The following is an 18163-nucleotide window of genomic DNA, read 5'->3' on the forward strand; positions in this document are numbered from 1 at the left end:
AGCATCGTCCCAGGCAGCTTATTGGGTCACAATGGGCAGGGCCATACCACACCTGGATGAATCCCCAGATGGAACATCTGAGCATCCTCTGGGAGACCAGGGACTGAGGGAGTCTCGAGGGTCATGCCCATGCCAAGTGCATCGTCTAAGACTCACTAGCTCTCATGCCCCCACCTTGAGGTAGGTGCACTCTCCTCAACCGTGGTCAGGAAACAAAATGAAGTTCACAGGAGCCCAGTTAATTATTCCAAGGTAACCCGGCTAGTTGTTTCAGTCGTCAGATTCTCCCACAAACTATTTGAAAGCTTCTCGATCTTCAACTATTTTAGGTGGTGAAATGATCAGGGAAAAAAAAAAACAAACCCACTGTGGTTTCGTTAAAAAAAAAACAAACAAAAAACTCTTGATGTGTGTTTTCTGAAGAGATTGATGTGAACCAATAGTTGTGAGCTGAAGCAGTCTGGGAGGGCTTCCTGAAGAAGGTGATGCTGAGTAAGCCAGGAGTGTTGGTGGTATCCAAGCATCTGATCTCTGAGGGACAGAGATGGGTTGAGGGAGACATCTCAGCTCTGAGCAAAAGCCAGAAAGTCTTGGTAGGCTAAGTGGGGTGCTGAGAGTCCGGAGCTAAAGGTCAGAGAAATGAGTAAGAAGTGTGTAAAATGCAGACAGCTGGAAGACACAAAGAGCAGTAAGGGCCTGGGACAACTGCTGAGGGCAGGAAGACCAGTGAGGAGAGGGGTATGGCAGAGATGGGACAGGGGCCAGAGCTGGGAAGAGACAGAAGTGGGTTCCCAGGCATGAAGGAGGGGAGGGCCGTGGTCTTCACAACTGACTGAGAGTGAAGAGAGTGGGTTCCAGTATCAAACTGTCAAATGCAAATGGTTAATTCTGCAGCTCTTCCTATCTCTCTGCAGCAGCCGCAGGGCCTTTGTACCTGCTGTTTCTTCTGCCCAGAGTGTCATTACCCCCCCCCCCAATATCTAAATGCCCCACTGCCCCTCTTTCCAGGTCTTTGCTCAGCTATCATCTTAGTGATGCCTTCCCTGACTATTTTTTAAATTTTTTATTTATTTATTTACGACTGCACTGGGACCTCGTTGCTGTATGTGGGCTTTCCCCAGTTGTGGCAAGCAGGGGGCTACTCTTCATTGTGTGTGTTCCTCAATGCAGTGGCTTCTCTTGTGGCACATGGGCTCCTAGACTGTGGGCTTTGGTAGTTGTGGCTCCCACGGGCTTAATTGATCTGCAGCATATGAAATCTTCCCAGACCAGGGGTCGAACCCATGTTTCCTGCAATGGCAGGTGGATTCTTATCCACTGCACCACCAAGGAATGCCTTTCCTGACTATTTAAAACAACAAGGCTTCTAGCCCAAACCCTATCCTTTACCCCATGTGACTTTTTCCCCCCAAGGCACTTATCACCTTGTAACTTACTCTGCAGTTGATGTGATTACATTTATTCATTATTGTCTGTTCCCGTTACCATCTCCACAAAGGTAGGGCTCTAGGTCTGTTGATGAACCCTCTCCGGGAGCCTAGAACCGTGCCTGGCACACTCTAAACGCCAAATAAGTGATTATTTCTATCTCTACTTTTCCTGCGGGCAGGCAAAGGGGCTACACCTGTTTCTTTTGGGCGGGGGTGAGGGCCGCACCACAGGGCTTGCGGGATCTCAGTTCCCGGATCAGGGTTGAACCCTGGTCCCTGGAAGTGAAAGCGAGGAGTCCTGACCACTCGACCGCCAGTAAAATCCTTAAACCTGTTACTTAAAATGTCTCCAACCCCGAGCCCACCATGGGACCTGCTCATTCCTATCTCCGCCTCCTCGCAGGTGGCACCTCCCCCCGCTATGGCCGCGGGCGCCCTCCTGCCGTGCCCAGTGTCCCGGTTGGACTTCCTCAAGGCCTCGCACTTCGCGCTGGGACCGGACCCGCGGCTGCACGCGGACACCAAGCAGTCCACATCGCACCGGGACTTTCCCGCCTACTCGAGCTCTACCCGGGGGCCGCTGTGCCCGCCGCCGCCCTGCGCAACCCTCTTCCAAAAGGATGCGCGCTGGGCGGGCCAGAAGCGCCTGTCGGAGACGCGCTGCGCCTATGAGCCCCCGCCACCGATGCTGTTGAGGGAGCAGGAGCGGGAACTGGCGCGGGAGCCCACATTCGCCACGCAAACCAGTCACCTGCACCTGCACGCGGAAGCGCGCCCCCGCACCGGCCTCTCCACCGCGCGCACCGACTACGGCTGGCCAGAGCCGTCGGAGCGCGCCCGCGAACAGATCCGCGGCGCGCGCCTCATCTTCGACCGCGACTCGCTGCCGTCGGGGGACCTAGTCAAGCTGCGCATCCCGCCCACCACGTACCGGGAGTTCTTCCCGCTCCACGACCTTTGCCTGAAGCCCCGCGAGCCTGCCTGCCGCCTCCGTGAGTGCGCGCCCGGGCGCCCTAGGCAATTTAACCGACACACTTATTCTCGCGGCGAACAGGGATTCTGCTCCTCGCCCCCAGTGGACAACTGGCAGTGTCTGATGATCGTCTTTTTAAGTCTTTACGACGGGAAGGAGAGAATGCTACTGTCAGGGAGTTGATGGAGGCCAGGGATGCTACTAAACATCTTACCACGCATAGGGGAGCTACCCACAGTAAAGAATTCTGCGGCTGTTGGCTTCCCTGGTGGCTCAGTTGGTTAAGAATCTGCCTGCCAATCCAGGAGACCCGGGTTCGATCTCTGCGTCAGAAAGATACCCTAGAGAAGGGAATTGCAACCCACTCCAGCATTCTTGCCTGGAAAACCCTATGGACAGAGGAGCCTGGCGGGCTACTGTCCATGGAGTTGCAAAGAGTGGGACACAACCAAGCGATTAACACCTTCACTTTCACCAAATGTCAACAGCGCAGAGGCTGAGAAACTCTGGAACCTCCTTGAGCCTCAGTTTCTGCATCCACAGAATGGGCACATCTCCTGAAGCTCTCCAGGGTGCTTTGCTGTGGGCAGTCATGAAGCTGGTTTGGGGTTAAACAAATCTAAGTGTCCTCCACCTTCACCACCCAGCCCTGCCACCTCAGTAGCTGTGTGACTCTGAGGAAAGCAACCTCTTCCAGCCTCAGTTTACTCATCTGCAAAGTGGGTGCAACAACCAGTTTTATGGTTACTGGTGAAGCCAAAAGAGCCCCGAGTGCAGGACGTGCCTGCCAGATAGTGAGCAACAAAGCGTCGCTGTCATTTGTATGATTTTTCCAATTCTGTGACTCAGAGGAACACATAGCTTGTGCGATCTCGGCTCCCGACCAGAGACTGAACCTGGATCACAGCAGTGACAACCTGGAATCCTAACCACTAGGCCATCAGGGAACTCCCTTATTGTCATTTAATATATATTTGGCTGTACTGGGTCTTAGTTTTGGCCCGCGGGATCTTTGATCTTTGTTGTGGCATGTGGGGTCTAGTTCCCTGACCAGGGATCGAACAAACCCAGGCCCCCTGCACTGGGAGTGTGGAGTCTTAGCCATGGAAGTCCCTGTGCATATGTGCTAAGTTGCTTCAGTTCGTGTCCGACTCTTCATGACCCCATGGATTGTAGCCCGGCAGGATCCTGTGCCCATGGGATTCTCCAGGCAAGAATACTGGAGTGGTTCTTCAGGGGATCAACCCAGAGATCCAACCTGCTTCTCCTGCAGCTCCTGCATTGCAGGTGGACTCTCTACCACTGAGCCACCAGGGAACCCATGGAAGTCCCTACTTCTTATTATTTTTGATGTTTTCCAGATAGGCCTTTGGCTAAACTAGTCTGGACTGCCCACCTGCTCTTCCCAGGCGAGGAATAGAATCCTAGTGGTCCTGAAGCTGCCAAAAATTGATCCCATTCTCTCTCCTCTTGCTCATCCTCAGGTGGGCGCAATCCCCTCCACTGGGAGCACAAGAGACAGGATGACAACACCTCCTACCAGAGACAGTTCCAGGCCCTGCCAGGCCCACCTGCCCTGCCGTGTAAGAGGGTAAATTGAGACCAGGCTGATGCTGCCAGTGGGGGGTCGGGGGGAGGAGCAGTGATGGGGGCTGGGTGGTCTTGCCCTCCCACTCCTGTCCACCCACAGGCCTCCTCCAGCATAGAACTGGGAGACTTCAAGATTGGCTACAGGCCCATGTGCACGGAGCAGGAACAAGCCTACGGGCTTCTGGATCTGCCCCCGGACAGGTACAAAAGAACCATGGCCTTTTCTACCAAGACGGGGTGAAAGAGCTCTCAGCGATACGTGGGGTGGGTCACCTAAGTCTTTAGGGCCAACACTGCACCCTTGAAGTCTCCATCACCCACAGGCAAGGCCCACTATTGTGCCAGATCACTCACAATTAGCACCCTACAGCTTGGCCATTGGGGAGCCTGTCCCTCCCTCCCTTTTCCTGGGAGTTGTAAGGGCCCAGATCAGATGGATCCACCTCCTGCTTCCTATCCCCTTACCTGCAGGTATGACAAGGCCCGGGCCTCAGCCCACATCCACTGTGTGAACATACGTCCTGGGGATGGCCTCTTCCATGACAGGACCACCAAGGGGGAACACTTCTATGCCCGGGAGCCAGGTGAGATCTGGCTGCCTGCCCTGCCCCCTCACTCCCAGAGCAGCCACCCAGGGTTGCTCAGGACCTACTCTGCCACTGGCAGAACCTTTCCTTCTTCACCACGACCAGACTCCGGAGTCACACATCCTGGAAGGAAATGGGTGTCCCGGTCCAGGGAGCCTCACCACCTCCACACACTTCTTCTACCGTCAGGTCAGCAGGAAGGTGAAAGGCTGCAGGGCGAGTCAGGGAAACGGGCTTTCCTCTGTTTCCCAGAGTGAATAATAGCAAGTGCAAAGGCCCTGAGGTGGGAGGGAGCTGGACATGTGTACGGGGATCTCCTGGATCTATCTGCGGGATGTACGGCGAGCCACTTAACCACTTCATACCTCAGTGGTTGTCTGTAAACTGAGATAACAGTACCAGTTCCCAGCGCCATCACGTGGGACCCAGAGAGAGTGTGAGCCGTCCAAGGTCACACAGCTCCCGCTTTTGAGCTTCATCCCTGGCCTTGGGACACCCATGACGAGGGGAGCTTCCCAGATACCCTGTGGTCCTTACAGCCACTGCGAGCGAGCGAGCCAGCCAGCCGCCACGTGCCTCATGAGACATTGCAGAGTCACATAACCCTAGGGGAGCCGTCGCTGCTCGGACAGTTCTTCCAGACCTCCATGGGCACGGACTATTTACCCCCTGGGATGCCAAAGCCGCCGAAAGCGCCCAACCTCCACCTGCGCCGCAGCAACCTGCCAGAGGGCACCGGTGGTGAGCGAGGCCCCGCCCACCTGGGGAAGCCCCGCCCTGCCCCTGCCACTTCTGTGGTCCCGCCCCCGGCCAATCCCACCTCGTCCACTGCCTGCCTCTGGGCCTGCCTCTGGCTCCGCCTCCTGAAGGGTTAGATCTCACGCCCTGGGCCAAGATTCCCAGCTCTGACCCTGAACAATCCCATGCCCTCGTCATCGTGACTCTCAACAACCCCCTCCATCCCTGCATGACTCTGCCCTTCTGGTATGGCTCCTCCCCTCTCCATATCCACCCTCTCAAGACTCTTAGCCCTCCTCCTCCTCTTCAACACTCTGGCTCCGCCCCTTGACCAGCTAATCCACTCTTCCTGTCCCCTCACCAGCCCCTCACTCCGGATCTTCTGCCCTTGCCCCGCCCCAGGCCACCTCAGTCCCTCGCTGGCTCCCTTACCCTCCCTGCCTCCTAACCCATCCTCCTCCTCTGACAACTTCAGCGGGAACCCAGGGGTCGCCCTTGAACCCTTGCCGCATCCTTAGTCTCCCGCATCCTTTCCCCCTGGGCCCTGCCTTTCCTCCCTCAGCCTCTCAGCTTGGCAACCCCACTCAAATCTCCAGACGTAGATTTTTTAACCATGAACCGGAAGATGCTGAAGCCACACGGAATAGCTCCAGCCTCTGTGACGGAGGAGATGCTACAGCGGGTGAGGGAGGAGGAAAGGGTATCTCCTTAACCAGGTAACCTCTCAGATCAGAATTAGTCTCACATCTGCTCAGGGTCCGGCGTCCCTGGTGATTCAGATGGTAAAGAATCTGCCTGCAAGTCAGGAGACATGGGTTCGATTCCTGGGTTGGGAAGATCCCCTGGAGGAAGGCATGGCAACCCACTCCAGTATTCTTGCCTGGAGAATCCCCATGGACAGAGGAGCCTGGTGGGTTACAGTCCATGGGGCCACAAAGAGTCAGACACGAATAAGTGACTAACTTTCACTTCACTGCTCAGGGTCACTCTAGGGTCACCCAAGGCTCAGGGGCCCATCACAGTCAGCTGAGGGGCAACTGTGGTGAGCCCCAGTTACATTCCAAGCTGAGGGTGAGCTCAGAATCACCTAAGGTCAATAAGGCCATGGGGTCTCCCCCGGGGCCTGCACTGGTTTCTCTTCAGCTTCTCATCCAGCTCCTGTGTCACTCCAACCTTTTGCCCACCTCCCCAGGACCCAGTCATGGACCAAACCCAGCTGCGTCTCTCCCCACACTTGTATGTTCCCAGGGGGGCCTGGGTGGGTCAGCCACCCTCCAGGCTGCCCTGCCAGGCTCCCCTACCCTGACTCCACAGTGCAAATATAGCCACTTGGAGCCCCCGCTGGGTCAACAGCGCTGCTTCTCAACCCTAAACAAGGATGAATTTACCTTCAAGTACCAGGGCCCAGCGGTGCTAAGATGGGATGACTTCCAGGAGAGTCACTTGCCCCTGGGCTCTCTTCATCAGTGGGGCTGCGGGGCTCGGCAAGTGGACCCTTGGGCCCCCCAGACCCTTATCTACCCATGCCCTAGCCAGCAATAAACAGTGCTTTGGCAACCCATGCATGTGTGCTCAGTCGTGTCTGACTCTGTGCAACCCCATGGACTGTAGCCCACCAGGCTCCTCTGCCCATGGAATTTTCCAGGCAAGAATATTGGAGTGGATTGCCATGCCCTCCTCCAGGAGATAGGGGGCTTGCGGGATGAAGGGTGGAGGTCGGGGAGAATGTACAAGAGAGAATGACTCCAGGGAGAAGCCCTTTTGCAGACCCTGGGTGTTGTCCCACTCTGGGCAGGGAGGCCATCCCAGTTTGTGCAAGGGCTTGGTGGCTGGACTCATGTAAGGAGTTTAGGTGCTGTCACAAGCTCTGAATGATGTGGGTGAATGGAGTTACAATGTTGAACAGAGGCAGTGTCAGGAGATTGAGATCACAGGCTCCTGGAACTGAATGGACAGAGTCCAAATCCTGACTCCACCATGTCCTGAAAAGTACTCTCGGGCAGGTCATTTGACCCCTCTGAGCCTCTAGTTGCTTATCTATAAAATGGAGATAAATAATAGCTCTCTCTCATTGTGTGTGTGCCACGAACTAAGTTGCTTCAGTCATGTGCGACTCTTTGCAACCCCATAGACTGGAGCCTGCCAGGCTCCTCTAGTCCGTGGGATTCTCCAAGCAAGAATACTGGAGTGGGTTGCCATGCCCTCCTCTAAGGGATCTTCCTGAACCAGGGGTTGAACCTGTGTCTCTTATCTCTCCTGTATCGCCAGATGGGTTCTTTACCACTAGCACCACCTGGACACAATCTCTCTCATTAGATTGTTATAACTGAGAAATGTACACAATAGTCAGGTCATGGCTGGGAGTCAAGAAAGGAGAGCTTCCCTTCCAAGGATGAAGGAGAGGAGATGGAGGAAGGAGCTTTCAATCCTTGAGATGCTGGCTGGAGCTCAGAGGGGGCATGAAGCGGTGGACATGAGAATAACCCGGCAATTTACCCTGTTGTGGGCAGAGGCTGGAAGCTGAATGGTTGGTGCAGCTGGGAAACTGGCCCCCAGGAAAGACAACAAAAGTCATCAGGATATAATCAGATCCAAGGGGGCAGGTGTTCAGCCAGAGACAGAATGAAAAGGGTAGAAAGGAAGAGGTTGGGGTGGGACCCTGAAGCTAGTGGGTGACAGGGCTTAGCAAGCATGTCAAGGACTAGTACCTTGGACAGCAACCCACCATGACAATCTTGGAGGTCTGGTGCGATCAACACTGAGAAGCTGGCTCAGTCTGGAATGGTCAGATGGGTCTTGGTGGCCGTGCTTGGGTCCTGCCTCGGTGGGCTGTTGAGAATCTGGTTTCAGGGAATGAATGTAGCTACCTGACCCTGTAGACAGACCTTCACAAGACCCCCAATTCAATGGGCCACTAAGAGTCAGCCTCAAGCCTGGTCAGGAGTCCTTTCCCCATGGGCAATACTTCTGTGAGACCAGCCTGTCATTTCCACAGGAAGGAGAGGAGTCCAGTTTGAGGTTCTACTGGGACAAGATGGCCCTTTCGGCTGCAATTATGGTATCCACGTTGACCATGAGAAGGTCTGCTGGAGGCCGGACATTTCTTCTGTTTGCTTCCACTAATGATGCAGATGACACTCTTGTGAGTTACTCCATGATAATAACAGGCTTTCTCAATGTCAGCATTATTGGCATTCTGGATAGGATCATTCTTGGTGGTTGGAGGCCGTCTCATGCATTGCAGGCTGGCCAGCATCATCCTTGACCTCTACCCACCACATGCCAGTAGTACATTCCTCCTCCCCCACCCATTTGTGACAACCAAAGATGTCTCCATACATTGCCAAGTGTCCCTTGGGGGGAAAAGTTGCCCCTGGTTGAGGACCACTGAAATAAACCCATTCTCCAGTGATTCCCACAACAAAATCAGGTGCTCCTGGTAAAGCCAGTCTGCTACTTGGCCAGACTGTATGCACAAAGGGACTCATCCTCTTTGCCTTGCCTTCCAGGAAGCTCAGAAATTTTGCTTTGGTTCTGTGTAGCTCCAGTTGCAGGGTTATGGGTGCTCCTGCCTGGTTCTAAGAATGGTTTAAACTGCTGAGACACCAGATGAGAAATAAGAGGTAGGAGTTACAAGGAGGCAGATTTCGGCACATTGTGAAGCATTTTCTAACCAAGGAACTGACCAGCCCCAGTATGGGTTGCCAGGAAAGAACAGAAACTTTACTCTAAATGTCTTCAGTACAGAAAGAAATTACATTATGATGATTTCGGTTTTATGTTATGGATTTATGTGTATCCCTCCTATATTCCACTTACTTTCCAAAAAAGGCATGTCCTACGAACTATAAAAAACAAAAGGGCTTATAAAATTAGATGAATAAAATAACCTTTTAAAAAATTTATGTGTTTGCATTTTTTTACTGTGCTCAGTCCTTATTGCTGCTTGGGCTTTTCTCTAGTTGTAGCAAGTGGAGGCTGCTCTCTAGTTGCAGTGCATGAGCTTCTCATTTCGGTGACTTCTCTTGTTGTGAGCACAGGCTCTAGAGCTCCTCGGCTTCAATAGTTGCGGCATAAAGGCTCAGCAGTTGAAGTCCCCAGGCTCTAGAACAAAGGCTCAATAGTTGTGATGCATGGGCTTAGTTGCTCCATGGTATGTGGGATCTTCCCAGACCAGGGATCAAACCCTTGTCTCCTGCATTGGCAGGCAGCTTTTTTTTTAAACTACTGACCTACCAGGGAAGCCCAAATGAAATAGTCTTGAACATGGGAAAACAGATGACTCTTTTTGTATTTAGGCTATGCTTGGTATTTGTTGTGGCTCTGGCTTTCATCTAGTTGCAATGTGCAGGGGCTTCTCTTTTTGTGGAGCACGGACCCTAGAGTGCACATCCTCAGTAGTTGCTGCACTCGGGCTTAGCTGCCCCTGCATGTGGGGATCTTTGTTCCTCGGCCAGGAATTGAACCCTCATATCCTGCATTGCAAGGCAGATTCTTAACCACTGGATCACCAGGGAAATCCCCAAACAGATGAATTTTTAAAGGAAAACATTCTTGTCAATGGTACTCATCACTAAGCATCAGCCTTATCTCCTTCTGTCCTTCAGCAAATGATTTCATACTCTCACCCTCACTTTCATTATGTGCAAAACTGGGGAGAGCAACAGTTCCTCCTTCATGGAGGGTTACAATACAATGTGCATATACCATCTTAAAACAGGGCCTCACACTTGGCTGCAGCTCAATGAACAGTGCCTAAATTTTGTTAAGGTCTTAGGTATTTCTATTTCAAGTATCAGAAACCTAGCTCTATCTGCTCAATCAGAAAGGGATTTTATTGACTTAAAGTCTGTAATTAGCAAGACTGCCAATTCCTTATCAAGCATGCTTTCTGCCTTGCTGCCTCTCAGTCCAAGCAGTGGCAAAAAACAAAACCAAAACAAAACTCAAATCCTAATAGTTAGGCCCCAAAGGAAGAGCTGTCTTGTATTAGAAAGTAAGGAACACTCTGGCTGACCCATTTGTGTCACATGTCCAGCTTCAAACCAATAACTGTGCCCAGAGGATGAGATGCTGTGATTCAGTGCTTGGATGATTTGGTTCTCCAAACCTCACCAGGATCTTGGAGTCTGGAGGCCAACCTTGGTAGATCCTGTCTCCTAGTAACAGACCTGTGCCTGCCCATCCCCATAGCATCTATCTTGCCCCAGGTTACAATCTAGACAGCAGACAGACTCAGCCAATAGTCTCTTCCCAATGAGGGTAATTGTGCCTTTAGAGACAGGCAGTGTTCAGCGTTTGAAAGTACCCACCAGATCTCTGATAATCCCAGCCTTATCTCCCCATCTCATTTCTAGTAACTTTGTTTTTTAGCCTGGGACAGAAAATTGAGCTCTGGCAATCTCACAAAATCAAGGAAGTGCTAACTCTGCTTTAAGAAGGAGCAGATAGAGGGAGTTTGTATCTATCTTATAAGACCTTGTTGAAGACTTCATGGAAGCTCCCAGGTATTCCAACATCCTGATGTTTTCCTCCAAAGGCACTTGAGCCACGGTCTCAGGTGACACACTGTTAGAGTGCCAAGATAAAACAGGCAACAATTTAATCAGCTATTTTTCTACATAATAGATGTCTGGTCTCCTGAGAAAGGCTCTTCTACGGGGTGTGACATACATCCAGGGAGGTTGTACAGAGCGCAAAGCTTGAAGTCCTATTCATAATGAATATATATGTCTGTGGTGGCCCTGGCCCTCTATTTTACCTTTGTTCAGCCAATTTCACATTTTAAGTTATTTCCTTCAATACCCTTCCCCTTCCCGAAACTAATTTATAAATTAGTCAAGACTGTCATGACTGCAAGGAACAAAAACCCATTAAACTAGCTCAAATACCCAAGAAATTGGTTGGCTTGTGATACTGACAAGACTGAGGGCTTCAGGTATGGCTATATCCAGGAGCTCAACCTGGCTATATCCATGACCAACCTAGACAGCATATTAAAAAGCAGAGACATTACTTTGCCACCAAAGGTCTGTCTAGTCAGAGCTACAGTTTTTCCAGTAACCATTTAAGGATGTGAGAGTTGGACTGTAAAGAAAGCTGAGCGCCAAAAAATTGATGCTTTTGAACTGTGGTGTTGGAGAAGACTCTTGAGAGTCCCTTGGACTGCAAGGAGATCAAACCAGTCCATCCTAAAGGAAATCAGTCCTGAATATTCATTGGAAGGACTGATGCTGAAGCTGAAACTCCAATACTTTGGCCACCTGATGTGAAGAACTGACTTATTGGAAAAGACTCTGATGCTGGGAAAGATTGAAGGTGAGAGGCGAAGGGGATGACAGAGGATGAGAAGGTTGGATGGCATCACCAACTGGGTGGACATGAGCTTGAGCAGGCTCCGGGAGTTGGTGATGGACAGGGAAGCCTGGTGTGCTGCAGTCCACAGGGTTGTAAAGAGATGGACATGACTGAGTGACTGAACTGAACTGAACTGAGGAGCTCAACCAATATAGCTATGGCTGTCTCTCTGACTCTCACCTCTACATCCTGGTACAGATTGACTTCAGTCTGCAGACTGTTCTTCCACACAACTGAGGAAGGTGAGTGCAGGGAGAATGAGGTCCTATGAACAGTTCATGATCCCAGAGGAAGAAAGAGATCCTCTAGCTATATGGCTTCATCCCAGACCTCATTCTTGTGGCCAGGGGGTGAGGTTCTCGGGTTGATAAGTTTTAATTACAAGATACTGGGGGCTGTGTTAGACACAGGTCTGTCTGGAGTAGTGGTGGGGGCTACACAAAGGGAAAACAAGGTGCTAAGAGAGACACTAGGCAGACAGAAACAACAGCTGTCTTTACAGGTATTACTGTAATGGGATCATCCAGCAGGATAAGGATCCAGGAACATAATCCAATTGCAGTCTCAAGTCTCTCAGATCTGCTGTGGGCTTCTCCACAGAGGGGTGGAAAGCAGGTCTCAGGCCAAAAGTTCAGCCCAGATCTAAAAGATTCCAGAAGGGTAGATGGTGTCAAAATTCGCCAGCCAAGGACCATCAGAGGCACTTGTTTTTGTTGTCGTTGTTTAGTCGCTCAGTCACGTCCGACTCTTTGCGACCCCATGGACTGTAGCCCTCCAGGCTCCTCTGTCCATGGGATTCTCCAGACAAGAATACTGGAGTGGGTTGCCATTCCTTTTTCCAGGGGATCTTCATGACCCAGGAATTGAACCCACGTCTCCGGCATTGGCAGGTGGGTTCTTTACCACTGAGCCCCCAGAAAAGACCCATCAGAAGTACACCAGTAGTCAAAAGAGTTTGGTTTTTTTTTAGCTTGTGCAGCAAGGAAGACCCCTTAGAGGGGTATCTCCAGAAGAGAGAGGTGGAGGACAGAAAGGTTTCTTATAGGATTTAGGCTTGTGCTGGATAGTTTTAAGGAGAGTTGAGGAGAGTAGAAGCAATTCTAGCCTGGCACTGTGAGGTTGCAGATTGGTGACTGGGTATTTTGGTGATTCTTCGATGTAGGAGGATGGATGTGGGGCGGTCATTGGGAAGAAGTGGCGGTCATCTCCGTTAGTAGGGGGCACAGTGTATGTATTCATTTCTGAGGTTGCAGAGTGTCCTTGTGTCTATCTCAGCTCAGACGCGGTCACAGAGCGGTCTTGTGTGATGACTGTTTATGTTCTGAGACCTGTTGTTTATGTTCTGGGAAGAACATCACAGCCCAGCTGCCAGCTGCCAGGGCTGTATTTCATTCCCTCTTCACAGGGATTTTCATTTCCAGGTAAAGTATGCCCAGATTGCTTCCCAGACCTGGCTTATAGAAAGAGGAATAGGCACGGGGAGCCCACCAGTGACAGCCGTGAATGACCCTGGGAGAAGGAGGAGGAGTATCCCCAGTTCTTTTCCTCGGAGGGAGGAGGAGTCTTAAAGCGAAAACGCTGGACTGAGCAAAGATACCACAAGTTTGTAAATTCTCAGCGTCTGAACTATGCTGATGTGTGTTGCCCGTCTGCAAGAGACAGAGACTGTTCGGTGTTCTGGAAAGGAGAGCGAGAAAGAGAAAGAGAGAGAGAGTCGGAGACACGGGCAGGAGGCAGAGACAGGGAGAGAGAGGAGGATGCAGACAGAGGGACGGAGACAGAGAAAGTGACAAGAGAGGCCAAGACATGGAAATAAAGGGACGGAGGGACAGAGAAGGGACACAGAGAGAGAGACAGGGGCGGAGAGGGATCAAGAGCGGCTGAGAGAAGCAGAAAAGAGGCGGCGGCGGGGACAGCGCGGGCGGTGCCCGGTGCAGACAAAGGCGCGGCCGCGCGGCCGGGTGGCCGGGCCGGGACAAAGGCTGGCCCGGGGGGGGCGGGGGCAGCGATGGCGACGGCCGAGGCGGGCGCGGGCGAACTACAAGTCCCAGCAGCCCCCGCTGCGGCCCTCGTCCGGCCCCTCTCGCTCCCCTGGAGCGCCTGGCGGGGCCGCAGGGCCGAGGGGGCCGCCGGCGGGGCTGGCGGGCGGGGGGCTTCCTGCGGGCCCCGGGGGCGCCGGCGGGCGCGGCGGGCCGGGCAGGGGAGAGGGGCGCCGGGTGAGTGTCCCCGCGAGCGGGCCGGGCGGGCGGGGGCCGCGATGAGGGGGGCGGGCGCGTGGGGCCCCCAGCGCGGGGCGCGGCCCGGGGCGACCTCTGTCCCCCCCCCACCGCTGCCTCGCGCGCCCGCCCGCCCGGGGAAAGCAGAGCCTGGGGCGCGATGGGAGGGGGCCGCGCGACCTGCGGGCCTAGCGCGCCGGTTCCGCCGCTGTGGCCCCGGGGGAGGGCCCAGCCCAAGCTGGGCGCCGTCAATCGGGAGGTAGGGCAGGGGGGCACCCCTCGGCTGGGGGCGGGTGCGTAAGTCCAGAACCCCCCTCCCCTGGAGGCGATCCGGATCCCACACCCCAGGAGCCCTGGAGTGATCCCAGGTATTGTTCTCTCAGACCCTCCAGCCTGGGGTCCGGAGTTCAGGAGACCCATCCTCCAGAGGGACCTCCCCCAGGACTCCAGTTGTTGTTTCCCCTCACTCTCCAGTCTTGGGGTCCAGAGCACTGGAAGCCCCTTCCTCAGGAGGTGATCCAGGATTCCACCTGCCCCCCAGGAACTCAGGGAAGGACCCCAGTTATGTCTCCTTGCTGCTTGTAGCTCAGAGGTGGGAATTCAGGAGCCAATCTAAGGGTCTTCCCCCTACTGGGAATCCAGGGGTGACCCAGCACTGTCCCCCCACCCTCCATCATGGAATGTGAGGAGGTGATCTAGGAACTCAGGCCTCTCTGTGTGTGTATCCACTCCCAGTTCTGGGGTTGTGGCTCAGAAGTTCCCCCTTCCCCAAAGGAGAGCCAAAGTGCCCCACAACACACACCCACCCATCCCCACCTCAACCCCCCTCCCAATAATAGATCTATTTGTTGTTGTCCCTCCCAGGCCTAGCCATGGGGTGGGCATCACCTCCCCTTCAGATAATCCTGAGCTCCCCCTGCTCCCCAAAAGGGGTCCCAGCTTGTTTCTCTGCCCCACTCCCTACCTCCAGCCATGGAGGTAGAATTCAGGATCTTCCCAGAGAGGACCATCTCCATGCTTCAGCCATGGAATCAATCACTCAAGAGATCATCCTTCCTAGGAGATGGCCCAGGGGTCCCCTCAGTAACCTAAGAGAAGCCCCAGGTGTTGTTTTGTCTACCCCGCAGCTAGGGGTTTTCTGGTGGCTCAGATGGTAAAGAATCTGCCTGCAATGCAGGAGACCCTTGTTTGATCCCTGGGTGGGGAAGATCTGCTGGAGAAGGGAATTGGCTACCCACTCCAGTATTTTTGCCTGAATAATTCCTTGGATAGAGAAGCCTGGCGGGTTACAGTCCACGAGATACCAAACAGTTGGACTGGACTAAGCGACTAAAAAGCTAGGGGTTAGAATTCAGGATTTATCCAATCGGGCAAACAGGTATACTGACACCTGTCCCTACTCTCTTGGATAATGGGTCCATGGGTCTCCCTGACCCCTCCAGAGGTCCCCACGCACACTCTAACTTTAGAAATCGGCATTCAGGATCTTCTAAGACAGAACATAGGTGTCTTGACACTTAGTCCTACCCCAGAACTGTGAAGTTTGGAATTCATGTCTCTTCCCCAGGAAGCAAGCCAGGGGTCTCCCTGCGTGCCCCCAGTGACCCAGGAGGAGTACCAGATGTTGTCTGCCCCCCACATACACACACACACTCATCCCCCGTAGATAGAGCCTTCAGAGATCACAATGTTTCCTCTCTAGGAGGCGAGCCAAGTTCCCTACCAGGAACCCCCAAATATGCCACCCCCAACAATGGGACTGGAATTCAGGCCATGTACTTAGAGCAAGCACAGGAACCCAGACACCCGCCCTCTTCCCCTTGAAGGGGCCATGGTCAAGGGGACTCTCTCTCCTCCACAGGACCTGAGCTTCCCACCAGAGGAGGAGCCCAGGATGGAGAGAGGGGCGGAGCCATGGAGCTGGGTGCTGGAGACCTCTAGTGCTGGGTCCCCTGACTTCTATCCAGGTGTGGGGCTGAGAAGGGAGGCCCCTCCCCATGTCCAACCAGGGTCCCTCTTCTCCCTGCCCTGGCAGGAGCCAGTGCAGTCTCCCTATAGCATGAGACAAGAGAAGGATCTGTGTGTGTAGCCCAAAGCGGGATCTGGGGTACAGCCCGACTCCCTCTCCCTTCCCTGCCCAGGCTCCAAAAGAGACCCCCGGTTCCCCAGAACCTACCCTCCACTCACCCTCTGCCCTCACCCCCTAGATCCTGCCCCAGAAGCCGGTACTTCCACACCAGGGATGAGGCGTTCCGTCCTAGTCAGGAACCCAGGCCACAAAGGCAGGAGGCCGGATTATGAAGAGCTTAACTCAGACTCAGAAGACCTAGACCCCGACCCAGAAGAGCTGGACCCGGCTTCCGAAAACCCGGAGCCTGAGCCGGAAGACCTCCACACTGTCTCTGAGGACGTGGACCCCAGCTATGAAGATCTGGAGCCTGTCTCCGAGGCTCTGGATGCCGAGGTGAATGCTCCAGGCTCCATCTCGGGGATCCATGACTCCGACCCCCAAGATCTCGACCCCCTGTCTTCAAGTTTCGACGACCCCGACGTCATCGGCCCCGTTCCCCTGATCCTCGACCCTAACAGCGACACCCTCAGTCCCGCTGCCGCCCCAGACCTGGACGCCCTCTCCTCCGACCTCCCTGCCACCCCTGAGGTCCTGACCGCCGCCCCCGCGGTGCTCCCTGCACCTGCCAGCCCTCCGCGGCCCTTCTCCTGCCCCGACTGCGGGCGAGCCTTCCGCCGCAGCTCGGGGCTGAGCCAGCACCGCCGCACCCACAGCGGCGAGAAGCCCTACCGCTGCCCCGACTGCGGCAAGTCATTCAGCCACGGCGCCACACTGGCGCAGCACCGGGGCATCCACACTGGCGCGCGGCCCTACCAGTGCGCCGCGTGCGGCAAGGCCTTCGGTTGGCGCTCCACGCTGCTCAAGCACCGCAGCAGTCACAGTGGCGAGAAGCCTCACCATTGCCCGGTGTGTGGCAAAGCTTTCGGCCACGGCTCGCTGCTGGCGCAGCACCTGCGCACGCACGGCGGCCCGCGGCCGCACAAGTGCCCGGTGTGCGCCAAGGGCTTCGGGCAGGGCTCGGCGCTGCTGAAGCACCTGCGCACGCACACGGGCGAGAGGCCGTACCCATGCCCGCAATGCGGCAAGGCCTTCGGGCAGAGCTCGGCGCTGCTGCAGCACCAGCGCACGCACACGGCCGAGCGCCCCTACCGCTGTCCCCACTGCGGTAAGGCCTTTGGCCAGAGCTCCAACCTGCAGCATCACCTGCGCACGCACACGGGCGAGCGGCCCTACGCCTGCCCCCACTGCTCCAAGGCCTTTGGGCAGAGCTCCGCGTTGCTGCAGCACCTACATGTGCATTCGGGCGAGCGCCCCTACCGCTGCCAGCTCTGCGGCAAGGCCTTCGGCCAAGCCTCCAGCCTCACCAAGCACAAGCGCGTGCACGAGGGTGCGGCTGCAGCTGCCGCTGCCGCTGCCAGCCTGGGCCTCAGCCCCGCTTCGATGCTAAGGCCAGGGCAGGCCTCCCTCCTGGGTCCGGATGCTGTATCAGTGCTCAGCCCTGGCCCTAGCTCTGGCCTTGACCCTGACCCTGGCTCTACGCTGGGCTCCCTCCCCAATCCCAACCCCAAACCCACCAGTGGCTCTGGATCTAGCCCCACCCCTGATTCTATCCTGTCTTCTGACCCTAAGCCTGGGTGCAATGCCAATTGCGACCTCCTGGCTAGCCCTGACCACAGATCTGGTCCCAGCCCCAACACAGATCCTGTGCCCAGCCCTGACCCCAACTCCAAGTCCTACCCTGACCCCAGCTCTCCCATCTGTGACAGTGTCAGCCCAGCCCTCCCTACTGGCAAGAGTCCCAGGTGGGTGCAGGAGCAAGAAGCCCTGCTTGGGCCTGATGGGTGAAGGGTGTGCTGGCACCCACAGGGGCCTGGGAAAGCGTGTGTTGTGCAGTTAGTAAAATCCTCCCACTGCCTCCTGGCTCTGTGTCGTCGTTCTGCTGTTGCTCTTTTTTCTCTAATGTGCAGCCTGTTCCTGGGGAGATGGGAGGGCACTGCCGGAGCGAGCCACACAAATGGAACCTTAGTGTCCTGGCTCCCCTCACAACATCCTCCTGGCCTCCCAGCTTCCCCCAGGAGGTCTCTTACTGTCCATCCCAGCAGTCGCCACTCTCTGTTCCCCCAGACCTAGCCACCCCAGTCAGGGGCGGACTCACCCTGCGGTTTGGCTATGCAGCTTCCTTCCCTTTTGGAGTTAACTTT

The 18163-nt window shown here is 54.8% G+C and overlaps 2 protein-coding genes across 14 annotated transcripts; both read left to right on the plus strand.

The window, feature by feature from the left end:
• The first annotated feature begins 43 nt into the window (after positions 1-43).
• SAXO5 (stabilizer of axonemal microtubules 5) lies at positions 44-9097 on the plus strand. Of its 12 annotated transcripts, none has more exons than XM_081498565.1 (10): positions 44-180; positions 1834-2422; positions 3888-3994; positions 4094-4194; positions 4465-4577; positions 4660-4769; positions 5120-5321; positions 5881-6000; positions 8314-8460; positions 8828-9097. In XM_081498565.1, the coding sequence occupies exons 2-9, from the start codon at positions 1852-1854 to the stop codon at positions 8439-8441; spliced, it is 1452 nt and encodes a 483-aa protein (XP_081354691.1). In that variant the 5' UTR covers positions 44-180; positions 1834-1851; the 3' UTR covers positions 8442-8460; positions 8828-9097. The 12 variants fall into 12 exon arrangements, 11 of the variants coding, with proteins under 11 accessions (XP_081354691.1, XP_081354688.1, XP_081354687.1 ...); XM_081498562.1 differs by having other exon boundaries at positions 5915-6000; XM_081498561.1 differs by having other exon boundaries at positions 5915-6000; positions 8861-9097.
• Positions 9098-13788: 4691 nt separating this feature from the next.
• Positions 13789-17877, plus strand: ZNF358 (zinc finger protein 358). 2 transcript variants are annotated; one of them, XM_081498556.1, is made up of 3 exons: positions 13789-13891; positions 15753-15858; positions 16099-17877. In XM_081498556.1, exons 2-3 carry the CDS (start codon positions 15786-15788, stop codon positions 17805-17807), a joined length of 1782 nt encoding a protein of 593 aa, XP_081354682.1. In that variant the 5' UTR covers positions 13789-13891; positions 15753-15785; the 3' UTR covers positions 17808-17877. The 2 variants fall into 2 exon arrangements, with proteins under 2 accessions (XP_081354682.1, XP_081354683.1); XM_081498557.1 differs by lacking the exon at positions 15753-15858.
• Positions 17878-18163: the final 286 nt, after the last annotated feature.

The sequence above is a fragment of the Giraffa tippelskirchi genome, chromosome 6 (assembly GCF_054371585.1).
Source record: "Giraffa tippelskirchi isolate mGirTip1 chromosome 6, T2T-mGirTip1v1.2.pri, whole genome shotgun sequence".
NCBI classification, from domain to species: Eukaryota; Metazoa; Chordata; class Mammalia; order Artiodactyla; family Giraffidae; genus Giraffa; species Giraffa tippelskirchi.

Bases quoted from the DNA above. Each gene is read 5' to 3' on its own strand.
- SAXO5 (XM_081498558.1), top strand. From the start codon at position 1,852: ATGGCCGCGGGCGCCCTCCTGCCGTGCCCAGTGTCCCGGTTGGACTTC. The intron at 2,423-3,887 runs GTGAGTGCGCGC...GCTCATCCTCAG, and splicing joins CGAGCCTGCCTGCCGCCTCC to GTGGGCGCAATCCCCTCCAC. The intron at 4,578-4,659 runs GTGAGATCTGGC...TGCCACTGGCAG, and splicing joins CTTCTATGCCCGGGAGCCAG to AACCTTTCCTTCTTCACCAC.
- ZNF358 (XM_081498556.1), top strand. From the start codon at position 15,786: ATGGAGAGAGGGGCGGAGCCATGGAGCTGGGTGCTGGAGACCTCTAGT. The intron at 15,859-16,098 runs GTGTGGGGCTGA...CTCACCCCCTAG, and splicing joins GTCCCCTGACTTCTATCCAG to ATCCTGCCCCAGAAGCCGGT.